Source organism: Engraulis encrasicolus, chromosome 16 (assembly GCF_034702125.1).
Source record: "Engraulis encrasicolus isolate BLACKSEA-1 chromosome 16, IST_EnEncr_1.0, whole genome shotgun sequence".
In the NCBI taxonomy this organism is placed as follows: domain Eukaryota; kingdom Metazoa; phylum Chordata; class Actinopteri; order Clupeiformes; family Engraulidae; genus Engraulis; species Engraulis encrasicolus.
The window spans coordinates 13,559,292-13,574,415 of record NC_085872.1 but is presented as its reverse complement, the minus strand read 5'-3'; the positions used below and the strand labels follow the sequence as shown (position 1 = coordinate 13,574,415).

The 15,124-nt window shown below is 40.3% G+C and overlaps 1 protein-coding gene and 1 long non-coding RNA gene across 2 annotated transcripts; one reads left to right on the top strand and one right to left on the bottom strand.

Moving 5' to 3' along the window:
* Window positions 1–1,697: 1,697 nt before the first annotated feature.
* Window positions 1,698–3,698, top strand: LOC134466304 (uncharacterized). The gene is made up of 3 exons (XR_010038269.1): window positions 1,698–1,805; window positions 2,640–2,716; window positions 3,488–3,698. It is a non-coding gene; the product is annotated as an uncharacterized LOC134466304 (long non-coding RNA).
* A 2,328-nt stretch (window positions 3,699–6,026) lies between these two features.
* Window positions 6,027–15,124, bottom strand: LOC134465184 (C-type lectin domain family 4 member E-like). The gene is made up of 4 exons (XM_063218710.1): window positions 14,832–15,124; window positions 14,606–14,751; window positions 7,403–7,512; window positions 6,027–6,545 (listed from the first exon to the last, which is right to left on the bottom strand). Exons 1-4 carry the CDS (start codon window positions 14,995–14,997, stop codon window positions 6,374–6,376), a joined length of 594 nt encoding a protein of 197 aa, XP_063074780.1. The 5' UTR covers window positions 14,998–15,124; the 3' UTR covers window positions 6,027–6,373.

Here is a 15,124-nt window from a genome sequence, read left to right as displayed (position 1 = left end):
TAGCCACCCTTTAACGATTTTACATTTTTCCAAAAACAAATGCAGTAAAGCACTGAATATGAACCACCAAGAAGGCAAGTTAATCTGAATACAAGTTCCTGTTTGCTTATTTATTGTTTAATGCCACTTATATCCTACTGCACAGCAATAAAAGCAGGGTGCACAGCAATATGTTATCGGGGGGGAAAACAGGTAGAGGATTGTGCTTTGTGGCTGACACCTCGAGAAAAGTGTAATTACTTACACGGATGAAATCTTCCGACCCAAAGTACCAATTTTCACTCACAATACCCGTGTAATAAATCCATTTGACATCGTCTTGAAATTATAGTTGAGCTTTAATATTTGTCTTAACAGTTTGAAAACACACATGAACTGATTAAAATAGCTACTAATGGAGTAAAAATTACCTAATATCTGCCGGGGATGCATAGTTTTCCAAGTAAGGAACCTGTTTGAATGAATCGCTTCCTGACCACTGCTTCTCCTGGAGACGCGCAGTTAGTAACTCCTTAAAGTTCCTAGTCCTTGTGTAAATTATGCTCTCTGCATTTTGTATCTAATCATTTTAACTTCCGTACATAATATTCATCAGTTTTGAAATGTTTTGTTTAGCTTACATATAATGAATGTTCATTAAAATGTGAATTAAAAAAAAAATCCATTGTAACTAGTGTTTAAAAATCGGTGAGACGCTTTTGCACACCTCTGTGGGCAGGTGCGTAGGATATTATCCCAGTGGGGTTGTCACTCAAGTGTTAAGAAATCCTGCACACTGTCCATTCCACCAACAAACTTTAATACAACATGAAGAAGGTCGGATGACCGAAACAATGTATTAAAGTTCGTTGGTGGAATGGACAGTGTGCAGGATTTCTTTGCTCTTAAAATAATTAATTCATAGACAAAACCTTGAGCTTAAAAAAATCCGGTGCGCACATTTTCTTCCTCTGGGGCTAAGCCACCCCTGTCTCTCAAACTAGTGACGATTACATACAACATTGCACATATTCACCGTACATTATATATCCACAAAGTCAGATCTTGAAGGCACCTGAAGGCACTTAGGATGGTGTGTGTTTACATCTGGAAAAGAATATTCATCTGCCAACTGTCGGACTGAAACTGAACTGTGTTGATGTATGTTTATCAGTTTTTGAATTTAAATCTCTCCCATCTGCAGAGGTTCCCAACCCTCAGCTGAAGCTGTATGGCAACAGTTCCTGTGTCTGGATGTGCTATGAAGAAAAGAGCAGAAATGTGTCTTTGGCCTGGTTCAAAGAAGATGTGCTTGTCAACCAAAGCAAGAACATTCATAACATTCCGTATGTCCTTCAAAATATAAGGGAACATTCCCCTAGTTACTACTGCGTGGCCTCCAACCCTGCCACTAATCAGACTGTCCATCTATTGCACGATGACATAAACAACGAGTGCCTTGCCGGTACTGATGAAGGTGAGACTGGCCAAGTTGCTGATATTTGCAAGAGAGGAAAACTATGAAGAACTGTGTAGGCCTACGTAATTGAACTGTATCAGGTCTATGTGTCAAAACCTTAACTGTGAAATTTCCATAAATTAAACACTTTCTATTGGGATGTACCATAATGGTGGAATAATAACTGATTGAAGCATCACAAAATGCATGTCTTTTGGCAATACTGTTAACATTTATTTGTTTCTCATTCAGCAGATCCAACCACAAAAAACATCATCATAATCTGCGTTGCTGTTCTCTGTGCAATCTGTGCTGTAGTGGGAGGAGTTTTCTGTTTGAGGAAAAAGAAACCGTACATAAAAGGCAGGTAGCTATTTGTCCAAATCATCTGTTTTAGAATAAATGTGGTATCAAAGTTACATCCTATTCTGTACTTTCAATGTTAATTGTAGGCCTACTGTTTAGGTCAAATGATGTTCCAATAAAGTATCCTGAATGCAAAGAGATATACATCCCTCTGAAAAGTTAAATATACTCTACTATAGGGGAAACATGAAGTATCTAGTCCACTGGGAAAGTCCCGTATCACCTTGGTCACCATGCTTGCTCTGTAAACAGCCAAAGCAGAAGTTCCTGTTACAGTTAACAATAAACCAACCAACTGAGCATCTCCCCATAACAGCATGCCGCATCCCACTTAAAGTGACACTGTCCCATTTTTGGAAATAAGCTCATATTACACCTCCCCATGAGTTAAGTAATTGGGTTTTACATTTCTCCTGTACTTTCAACCGTTCTCTGAGCACGGCAGTGTAAATTTTACCTCCAAACTAGCNGTTAACATTGANTCCTATGAGACCAGTTAGCTGCCAGCTGGTCTCATAGGACTTCATGTTACGTAACTGCTAGCATGGAGGTAAAATTTGCACTGCCATACAGAGAACGGTTGAGAGTACAGGAGAAAGGTAAGGCTCATTTATTTAACTCAAGGGGAGGTGTAATATGAGCTTATTTCCAAAAATGGGACAGTATCACTTTAACACTATAACTGCCACAGCCTACTCTACCTCATGAGGGGTTTGTAGCCTTGTTGTACAACCAAAGATTTTCTTAGTTCCCAATAGAACATCTCTGGTACAATTGCAAATTCGTCTGTATTTTGCCCAACGTCAATGGTAACGTGTATATATTTATCATTTAGCTCGATCTACAAATGAAGAACAGCAAGATGACGTACAGTACTCAGAGATATTGCACAGTGACTTGAGACACAGACAGGTTAGTAACACAAATTTAGTTGAACATCAATCAACAAATGATGATTTTAGACATCCGTGCAAGAGATGTGAGATGAGAGAGGTTATGAAAACCAGAATGCATGCATGTGTTCCAGTTCAGTGTTACAGAGTAATTTGTTGGCTTTGGCTACACACCTCTCCGATATACTTGACACACATACACTTTGTCAGGGCTGGACTGGCCATCTGGCATATTATGGGCATTTCCTGGTGGGCCCTGCACCCTCGTGGGCCTCTATTTTCAGAAATGTAATATATATATATATATTTTCTATATTTCTGAAAATAGAGGCACACAAGGGTGTGGGGCCCACCGATGAGTCAGTTCTGTGCCACTAATTTTGAGGGGCCCCTTTAAGCCAAAAGTGCCCGGGCCCTATTTCTCCCCCAGTCCAGATATGCTCTTTGTCAAGAGTATTGGGAACATTCAGTGTGGTTTCAGCAGAGCTGAGCTTCGTCTTTCACTTGCACCCACACAGCGAAAGTCTCAGAGCATCTCGCGCACACGTCTCGACAACCACATGCCCCATTTCCTGCAAACAGTCAGGTCCAGGTGGTCGCAGCAGATCATGTGAAATAGTGTGTGACAATAGAAAGCAACTCGCCTCAAGACATGTGAAAATGTACCGGTCTAGTATCACATGACACAGTTGACAGCACCTGCATGCTTTCTCTTCCCTGTCTTCTTTGGCTTTCACCTCTGCACCACCTCCTCCCTATTCCCTCTCTGTCTCTTGTGTCCTCATTCCAGGGAAGAGAACAGGACATACGAGAACTGCCCGCGAAGAACGAAGAGTCAACATTGACATCTGTCTACGCCAAAATTCAACCACATGGCTCTGGTGCAGATGGCGAAGTGGCAGCGAGTGGAGTCTTACATCACCTCTGAAGCTACATTTCATTATGCGCTTATCATCAGTAGATGTTGAATCCTACTTAAACAGTGCAAGTCTACAAGCCTATTTTGTGTATGTTGCCAAGCATCTCATATTCAATATAAAAATACTGTGACTTACACAAAGTTGACACACAAAGTTCACTATATGAGAAATGAGTGAAGATTAAAGGTTTCAGCAGGAGTGACAATCAGTCATGACTCCATCCAACATTTTCTTAGTTGTCTAATTTTCATTATTCACACACTCTTTGCCCATACACATATCTAATAAATATATTTGTTTAAAAAGAATTCCTTTGTTTTGATCACTTTCAGTCAAATAAGTATTATTCTTTGTCTTCAAATCTGTCTTGTCCAGTGAATGTGTGTACATGTGTAATTTCAGTGTATTTTGTTTATACCACCCAACCCAGACAGGGATTTCTTGTTTCCCTATACCACAGGGTCATTCTACATTAAAAAATGTTTTTACTGCAAACTTAACTATAGTGATCATTTGTCCCCTAATTATACCACAATATACAACAGTATACACACGTAGGAAGCACAGCCAGATGACAGATGTATAATATGTATAATAATTATAATATGTATAATAATAATTATAATTTGTATAATAAACAATGCCTGTTACACCCACACCCTGATGAAGGCCACATTGCCGAAACGCGTTGGTGTTTTTTTAATGCATTTGCCCTTTAAATAAAGTTTTTTTTTACCACATTAACCAACTGAAGTGCCTGGACCAAGGATTTTTTTCCTTCAGTCTTTTTTGAACATTGAACCCCTTCCAAGAGCACCAGTTGGTTTTGAGGGACACTAGTAGCGCTCTACCAACTCTTCTGCTAAACAATGCCTGCGTTTTAGAAAGTTATATTAATGTACAACCCTAGCTTACATTCACACTGCTGCTCTGAAATGGTTCTCTATTTACAAAGGACATACCCGGTCGCTGGTGAGCGGAGTGCTTCCTCCTCTTGGGTGTCCTAGCAACAGACAGTGAGTAAAGATCATATTTCATTAAATGGCCACCACACCCAGCCCTGATGAGACAGACACTGAGACTGACACAGGATATATTATTATTAGAGTATATATTTATTTCCAAAAGCAGTACTTTCATCAGCATAGGGAAAGGATGAAAGCTGTTTTTACTCATTTTTGTAGAATCTGAGACATTGCTTCTCTATTGGCCTATTGCCCAAAAGCAGTCTATTGTCTAACCTATAAGAGTGTTGGTATTTGAACATTCTATAAAAAAAGAATGTGTTCTATAACATTGCAAGATTCTAAAATTCCAAATTGTATTGTATGGCGCCCAGAATTCTATAGAACTTTCACTGCCCGAACATTCTTTTAAAGGTTAATCGCCCACCCAATTGCTGGTGGTGGAGTGGTGTCCTTTTTTCCTCCATAGTGAATTGAAGAGGTTAACAAAACAGAATTTCAGCTTCTTCGGTGGCAGCATTGAAGTGGAAGAGATCACCGCATCATAACCTTCCTGTCACCAACATTGTAATTGCCATGTCTTAATCTGTTACTTAAGGCCCTCTTGTCTGTGCTGTCATAGCAATGTTGTTATGATGTTGAGTATTTTCAGCAAATAGGGAATAGGCCAGCCAGAGACCCCACCTGCAGTAAGAGGCTACTAAGATGCACTCTAGTGGTAGAAAAATGTGTGTATAACCCATTTGACATCATACACACGCTAGAATTTGTAAAATGAGGGAGATTTATCAACTCACTTTCAACCAGTGAAGATTACATGATCAGTTCTTGTCCTCACAAGAAATCACAATGTTCTTGCCTTGCATTGAAAAAGAGCTGACAGGGCGACTTGATGTTGAGTAGACTAAGTAGACTGACTTGGGAACATTATTTCATCAGAAGAGGAAAAAAATTAATGGCCACTTTTTACATTTCGCACACACACACACACACACACACACACACACACACACACACACACACACACACACACACACACACACACACACACACACACACACACACACACACACACACACACACCAAAAGGCCTCTGCACTCCACAATCAGATGTTCTTGTTCTCATGGTTAGCACCTGCTTGTGTAAAATAAGAGTAGGCTTACATGGTCAGCAGTGAGGTTAAAGCTCACATGGTTACTTGTTCGAAAGTGTCAAATGAAACTTCCTTCAGTCTACACCACAAGCACATACAAGTCTCTCCCTTGCTGTTTGCTAGTTTAGCGAAGAAAAACGGAATATGCATTTACAACTCATAGTTTAAGGTAGCTCCCAATTTGAAACAATATTAATGCTCATGGCTCAATGCAGTGTAATCATATTTGTATCAAAGTTTTAATCTGTAATGTAATGTATGAATGTAACATGTATCATAAAAGCTATTTTTGAATATGGGGACATAAATTACAATGACTCTGAAGCAATGCACAGAAAACAATGTTGACATATAGTATTTTCAGAGCCACAGAGGAGAACAATATTAAATGGCAACAGCAACATTTCACCAATTGATGTAATCCCATCAAATCAAATGAAAACGTTATAGAACAAAATATTCACATCTTACAGCAAGGAAAGCTTACATGGTATGCAAAGTTATCCACTGTATATAAGGGGTATAGTAACTTTCTAGATATTTCATTTCCTTTTCACATTGCCTCACCTAGAGTTTTATGAACGCTGATAAACTCTTTTGGCAACAAGAGAAGTTTTATCCCGGAAGACAGATGTCACTACAGCTTCCTCTCACAGATAGAAGGTATGGAGCGATAGCAGGGGATATCGTTCCATGCCTGGAGGGATGTTGTTGGGTTGCCTCTTACTGACCAGGCCTGTATGTTGAGATTCAGAACAGCACAGTCTTCATTTCCATTACTGTCGTTGGGCTCTCCAGACCTCCAGAACCTGGGGAAAGGCACAGCAAGTGTCATTTATATCATTATATAATTTCATAAAGCCAGGGGCTGCCGACGGGGACGACGACAAAGGGGACAGTTGTCCCGGGCCCAAGGAGAGAGGAGGCCCAGAATTGGGTCCTCATTACATTGTATGTATTGGGCTGGGGGGCCCTTGCAGATTAATTTGTCCTGGGCCCGGCCAAACCTGTCAGCGGCCTGCCTATAGTGCAGCTCAATATGTCCCACATGAAAAAATTATAAAATTACAGTCATTAGATTAAATAAATCGAATAGATAAATAGCATATAATTCACACATACACACACACACACACACACACACACACACACACACACACACACTATACTTTATCGGCGCATCTTCAGATGTGGAAAGTATTTTTCTGCTTCATTAGTTGCAGTGTCAAAACTCTGATGACTGATGAAGACATAACAACATTGAAACAATAGTTTTGGTACTGCTCAAAACAAAAACCCAGAAAAATACTTTACACATCTGACGGTGACTTCCTTCCCTACTTTCTTGCCTTAGTCCTCTCCCGTGACACACTAGATTTTTAACTTATTGTATGCCAGCCATTTTTAAATAATACAACCCAGCAGTGCCAGAGCATTCTCAGCATTTGGGTGTTTTTTTCCCTCCCAACACCCACAGAACATTTTATTCTATATGCCCATCTCAACACCCCACCATGAAAAACTGAATTGACACTCTTCAGCATCATTGATACTGAACGTTATGACGCCCTTAAGCGTCATAGGCATCAAGTGAGTTAAGTATGGGAGGGCGGGGGATACCTTCTTCTATATAGCCGTGTTATTTTCGTTTTCCAGAGTCTCTTACCCCTCAGTAAATGGAGTGCCGTCCACCCATTTCCATGTCCCCTCTTGGTCACTGTCACTCAAGCCAATCCAAACTTCTTTAGAGTCCTTGCCCACGCCAATCAAGAACTCCTAGAAACATCATTAATTAGACCTCAATTAAATCAGGAACAGGATAATAATATTCTTGTGTGCTTCTCAAATCGGTGAGATTCAGATTAATGTTGTATGCTCTGAATGTGACACATGCATGCATATACACCAGGGGTGAGGCCATTTTATCCGGCCCCCGATATAATTTTTATGTTAAGTTCACATGAAATATGACATGTTTTGTAAAGGAATCTTAGAATTACATTTGCAACACAATTAGCCCATGTTATATTTCAGGGGACCTAGCCTTCAATATAGGCCTAAGGTGCAGGGGGAAACCCTGGTTTGTGTTCATAGTACGGTCCTTGGAGGACTTTTCCGGCCCTTGGAGGAATTTGAAGTGGCCCCTCAAATGAAAAGAGAGAGAGAGACTTGTAGTGCTATCCCTGTGAGAACCTTTATTACCATTATACAACTAGAATGCTGCCCCACAACAAATCTTTCAAAAACACAATGCTTTGACACTTATACTGTAGTTGCAGTAACAACAAATTGAGCAAGGAAACTGCCAATAGTTGAGAATAATCCTTATGTAGTCATCTGGGCATTTGGACTTCACAACCTCTAATGTTGAATTTGGCAACACTTTATTTTAACAGGGCTTTAATTACAGCGTACTTACTCATTAGAATAACTGGTGTCATAACATGTAAGTACAACTGTAGTACATGTTGTTACGTAAGGGTTAACGTTCGGCGAGAAGGTCGCTACCGTGGAATAGCAGCACGACAGAGAGAATCTTTAGACCCCGACGACTCGCCGAAAGTTAACCCGCTTATTATATGGATATACTTAAATGATTCACACATGGCGGGGACATTTCTTTAGGCCTATTTAATGTGAAGTCTATTATAGTTTTTAATGTCAAAAGATTGTTGCTGCGCAAAACAAAACAGTGCCGTTGTGGAACACCGCTAACAGCTAGGTAGCCAGGACAACATGTGTTGTCTATCACAGCAGCTGATTAGAGTCTTGTTGAAAAGTCGCTTTAGACTTCCGGCCGGCCATGACGCGGATGGCAGCATAAAGCGGTAGCTCCCGAGTAGATTTATATTTCAAGCCCTAATTCATTAAATTTCAAACAGAACTATCATTTACACATTAAGGGGCAAATATGGCAGGTAGGGGCCAAAAAGACTCGAAAGAACCCAGGACACAGAGGCAAACAGGGACTCGAAATACTGCTAATCCTGTCGAGGAGCCCACGGCTAATTTGGATCTGATACTTCGAGAGTTAAGAGAATTCCGACAAGATAACAAATCACAGATGGAAGAAATCAAGGAAGAACTAGCCAGAACCAACACAAAGCTGGAGGAAGCCGAAAGTCGAATCGAAAAGGCAGAAGAAAGAATTCAAAATGTCGAGGATATTGTGTCTGAAATGCTAAAGCTACATGCTCAGATGGAAGCGAGGCTAACCGACCAAGAGAGCCGCTCACGGCGTGATAACCTTCGGTTATACGGAATCCCAGAGGGGGCTGAAAAGGTCAGCACATCAGTGATTGAGTTTGTGGAACAGTTGATACGGGACAATCTTGACGTTGGCGATACAGCCCTGAACATTGAGAGAGCCCACCGCTCACTAGGAGATGTGCCCCCACCAAACGCCCAGCCAAGATCTGTCGTTGTTAAATTTGCCAGCTTCCTGACCAAAGAGATGGTTCTCAGGAAAGCGTGGCAAAAGAAAGGCTTATTGCTGGATACAAACCAAATTAACGTGGACAATGACTACCCCCCGAGGATTCTACATAAAAGAAAGGAGTATGCGGCGGTTCGAAAGATCCTCAAGGACCATGACATCAAGTTCAACACGCTGTTTCCTGCCCGGTTGAAAGTGCGATATCAAGAAGGAGAGGAGATCTACGACACGGCCGAGGAGGCAACAAGAGATCTGGCTCGGAGAGGTTTCGACATCGCCGCCCCTGTCAAGCAACCGGAGACGATGATGGAGCGCCTAAGGAAATTATCATGGCAGAGGACCGGGCGAGCCCGCCGGCGAGGGAAAAACACCGGCGCAGAAGCGCCAAACTACAAAGAGCGTTTACAAGCCTTCCGAAGAGAGGAATCTTCCCACAACGCGGGTAGCGGTTAGTAAGGGAAAAAGTGAACGGGCTTGATCCTTGCCTCAATATGGTGGTGAGTTTGCTTGTGTGTAGTCCATAAAAGAACAATGGTTCAAACCTTTGCTATAAAAAGTTATACTGTGCTATTATACACTCGGGAATACAAATGGACATGGGACCTAAAGCGGACACTTCAGGGGGGCCTCCTACTTACCGAGAGGGAGGCTATCCCCCAAACCCACCTACCTCCACCTGGTGGAGGGTCTTCAGTAAGACTCATTGCGTGGAAGTTTTTGTTTTTTCTTTTTATTTCTTCTTTTTCAGTTCAATGTTTACAATATGTATGTTTGCAGTTGTTCTTTACTGCACAGGGGTAGTTGTTCACTCAAATAGGACATGATTATTGATGAGCCTTAATGCAGAACGTAAATATAGCCACATATAATGTTCATGGTTTGAATAACCCAGTCAAAAGAGGGAAAATTTTAGCACAGCTCAAAAAAGATAAGGTTCAAGTAGCCTATCTGCAAGAGACTCACCTAAATACCACAGAGCATGCCAAACTTAACAGAATGGGTTTTAAATATGTTTTTGCATCATCAGATAGGTCAGGACACAAAAGAGGTGTTGCTATATTGATAGCAAGGGGTGTGAATTATGAGCATGTCAGAACTCACAGACACAGAAGGCAGGTATTTGATGATTACAGGTAAATTAGAAGGCACTGTAGTTACTTTACTCAATGTTTATGCTCCTCCAGGCAGTGGGTGGATGTTTTACAGGAAAATGTTTGATTTGATGACAACTAAAGCGCAAGGGGTGGTCATTTGTGGAGGGGACTTCAACACACATCTCCAGCCATCGCTAGACGTCTCAAATGGCAAGTCTGAGACAAAACCTATTAGTAGAAAAATGGTTGACTTAATGAAGGAACTGGGTATTATAGATATATGGAGAGAACTACACCCTACTACCCGAGACTATACATACTATTCAGCGCCACATTCAGTGTATACCAGGATAGATTATTTCTTTATTTTCAGTAGGGATTTACATAAAATTGAGAGGTGTAACATAGGTCCAATTACTCTTTCAGATCACAGTCCTGTGTTTATCCACATGTCATTTAACAGGGAAAAAAGATCTACACTATGGAGACTGAACTCAAATATACTGAACAATCCAGATATTAAGAGGTGTTTACTAACGGAAATTGACATATTTATGGACTTAAATGATAATGGGGAGGTCACACCTGGTATCCTCTGGGATTCACTTAAGGCTGTTATGAGGGGTAAAATCATCGCCATATCCTCCTTTTTAAAGAAAAGTAGACTACAAAAGCGTCAAGAGTTGGAGACTAAACTAAAGCACCTGCAAAGGGTCCACAGTACCACCTCAGATGAGGCCGAAAAACAAAAAATCAAAGAGGTTAAGAGAGAGATAGAGGAAATGAGCACACAAGAAATACAAAATAAGCTTCTATTTCTAAAGCAACGGTACTATGAGGTTGGAGGGAAGGCAATGAAATTATTGGCATATAAATTGAAAAAGCAGCAAGCAGACAACACAATTTCTAAGATTCGAAATCCCGATTCTGGGGCAATTGAACATAGACAAGGGAAAATCCAGCAGTGTTTTGAAAAGTTTTACCAGACATTATACTCTCAGCAACATATAGACAATTCTTCACATATTGATACATTTCTGGCTGCACTTGACCTCCCCACTATCTCTGCAGAAGAAAATCAACAACTAGCTGCAGCAATCACAACAGATGAGATTAATGCCGCCATCTCAAGGTTAAAAGCAAACAAGTCACCAGGCCCAGATGGTTTTACTGGGGAATGGTACAAATCTCTAAAAGAAAAGTTAGCTCCTATATTGTTGGACACTTTCAACTGGGTCTTGAGGGAAAACAAAATTCCACCATCTTGGAAAGAGGCAACAATTTCAGTAATCCCCAAGGAAGGGAAAGACTTGTTGGAGTGCGGCAGTTTCCGCCCTATTAGTGTATTAAATATAGACTACAAATTATTTACATCTATACTGACACATAGAATTGATAAAATTCTACCAATGTTAATCCACACAGACCAGACTGGTTTTATAAGACAAAGGCAAACTCAGGATAGCGTGAGAAGAACACTTCATATCATCAATCATATTATACAAAAAGATACAGAAGCAATGTTGGTAAGTTTGGACGCAGAGAAGGCGTACGACTCAGTCAGATTGTCCTTCCTGTACAAAGTTTTATCAAAATTTGGATTTCATAAATCAATCATTAAGACATTCCAAGCCCTATATGATAAACCTACTGCCAGGATTAAGGTAAATGGATCCCTTTCAGAATCATTTACCCTGGAACGGGGAACAAGGCAGGGATGTCCAGCCTCCCCTATGCTTTTCGCACTATTCATAGAACCCCTGAGTCAGTGGATAAGACAGAATGGTGACATCAAAGGTATAAATATACACAACGAGGAACACAAACTTGCCCTTTTCGCAGATGATGTTTTAGTATACATAACAAAGCCTAACCTGACATTCCCTAAACTTATGACTGGATTGGAAAATTATGGTGCCCTTTCTGGTTATAAACTAAATGTCCAGAAGACCCAAGTGCTAACATTCAATTTTTGTCCCTCCAGCTCCCTGGTAGGAAAATACAATCTAAAATGGGAGACAGACCATATTAGATATCTTGGAGTAAATCTCCCAAAAGATATCACAAAACTAACCTGCTTAAATTATGGGCCACTAAATAACAACATTAAATCTGACATACAGAGGTGGGGCTCTATTCCCTTCCTTGGTCTCTACTCAAGGGTTGAATCTATAAGAATGAATGTGCTACCAAGACTTTTGTACCTCTTCCAGAGTCTGCCAGTGGACATACCAATAAAACAGTTCATAGAATGGGACAAAATGATATCTAGATTTCTGTGGCAAGGCAAAAGGCCCAGGATTAGGTTCAAAACTCTCCAACTACATAAAGATCATGGCGGTCTTGGCCTTCCCTGTTTGCGGGAATATTATTTTGCAGCCCAGTTAAGACCTCTTCTGTGCTGGAGCAACCCATCATATTTCGCAAGATGGAAAGATATAGAGAGCAGTTTCAGCAAGATTCCTTTAGCAGCAGTAATGGCAGACACAAAATTAATAAACAATATGATTGGGAAAAACAACCCATGGATTAACACTACATTGAAAATATGGCAGAAAGTAATAAAACTTTGTGATTTAGAACAAAGCATAAAAATACTACGTTGGTGCGCCTATGACACAGATTTCTCCCCTAACACTTTGGATTCTAGTTTTAAGACCTGGTCTAAAGTAGGGCTGACTACTTACCACTCCTTTGTAAGCAAAGGCGCACTCAAAAGCTTTGAGCTTCTGCAGCAGGAGAATAGATTACAGCCTCAAGATTTCTATAGATACATTCAACTAAGGCGATATGTTCAGGAGAATATAGCCAGAACGATAGAGGGGCAAAAGACAGGCATCTTAGACGTGTTCCTTGTGACAATTAGCTCAGGAACTTGCAAGAAGAGTGTATCTAAACTATATCAAGCATTACGACAAGCTAGCCCAGACAACACCCTGTACATTAAACACAGATGGGAAAAAGAAGGTAGCATTATAATATCTGAAGAAGAATGGGGAAATCTGTGGAGATTGCAATGGGGAACAACATGCTCAAATACATGGCGCGAATATAGTTGGAAAAAAAATATCTAGATTTTTATAAAACCACTACAGTAACGTACACAACTACCAAGTACTGCCTGCTGGAGGGCCTGTGGGGCAAAAGAGGCCAACCATTTTCACATCTTCTGGGATTGCCCTATAGTATCACCTTACTGGCAGGATGTTCATTACCACCTGAACAAGCTCTTTGATGTAGACATTCCTTATAGTTTTGAGACTTTATACTTTGGGAATATTGCAATGGATGTCTGGGATTACTGGGATAAGAAGCTGTTACTAATTCTGCTGGTAGCAAGCAAAAAAACAATATCCAGGAGATGGTTAAAGCCAAACCCTCCTACAATAGGAGAGTGGTTAGATGTAATTCATGATGTATATACAATGGAAAAGTTGACCTACTCCCTAAAAACAAAGTTAGGAGACTTCTCCAGGATCTGGCAAAGATTGACTGGATATGTTAAACAAGCGAATTTAAGATCAGATTTTGCTTGAGGCACCTTTTTCTAATATATACTATGTACATGTCCTTTATTTCATTTTGTCATTTCTTTTTCTTAAGCAATACAGTGAAACTCCCCTCAATGTTCAATTCTTGTTCTGTTTTCTCATTGTAATTGTGAAAAAAAAAGTTTTGTTGGAAAAAGTGGCTTAGACATACAGTGTTGAGAAGACTATGGTGGGATATTCTCTGGGGATTCTTCTGCCGTAAACAATCCTATATATACGTTTTTGTTTTTTTTTGTAACCAGTTGTGGATTTGGCAAGGAAAGTGACTCTATAAACACTGAAAGGAGAAAAGCATGAATAATATCCTGTGATGTATGTATCTCTTAAGCCTTAATAAAGAAAAAATTACAAAAAAAGAAAATTGCTTTAGCAGTGAAAAGTCTTGTTGCCATTGACAGCGGTCTGTTATAGACCAACCCGTCCGTTATCGAAAAATAACAGACGTGCGAACGTTGGGGAGCCCCGTTGAAATGAATGGAGCGTTCGACCGATGACGTCACAACCATATAATAACATCATAATAACAATGTGTATTTCTGTGTCTGTACATTCCAAGGGTGCCTTGGGCCTCAGTTCAGCCCTTTGCCTCATCAAAGCCACCTTATGCATTATGGTTATTATTGTCATGGTATCTAGATACGTAAAAGATATGATGTAATAACATGTAGTACAGCTCTACTTACATGTTAATACACCAATTATTTCACTGTACTTAATGAGTAAGTACACTAATTAAAGCCACGTTAAAATAAAGTGTACCCTGAATTTTGTTTCCTCCAGTCCAATACCTGTTCTTCCTTGCTGTCGATGATCACCAAGTCTGCATTATTCTCTCTGCACGTCCTTCTGCTGTTGTTCCAGTCAGTCTCCACAGCAGAAACCATGTAACAGCTTGACTGAAATCTCAACCAACTGTTCAGGCAGAGGCCCTCCTCTAAAATACACATGTACACAACGCATCACATGAAATCAAATGCACACTTCTCATGAAATTTAGATTAATTTGTCTCTTACCAATTGAAGATATCATGATTTGAAGTTTCTCAATCGTGTCACTCATATTGTTAAGACTGATATGTAAGGCGTCATTCTCCTGTTTCATTTCATCGAGGGTGTGCTCCAGTGTGTCTGATTTCTGGCTGAGATTAGAGAAGCTCTTTTCCAATTGGCTTTTAATCATTGTGCCCCTGATGCCAAGACTAATAACAGCAACAGTAGAAACTATGCAGACCAATCCGATACATATTGCGGTGGGAATGTGGACTTTTCTCTGTGGTAGAGCACCTGCAAGACGGAAAATATCTGTG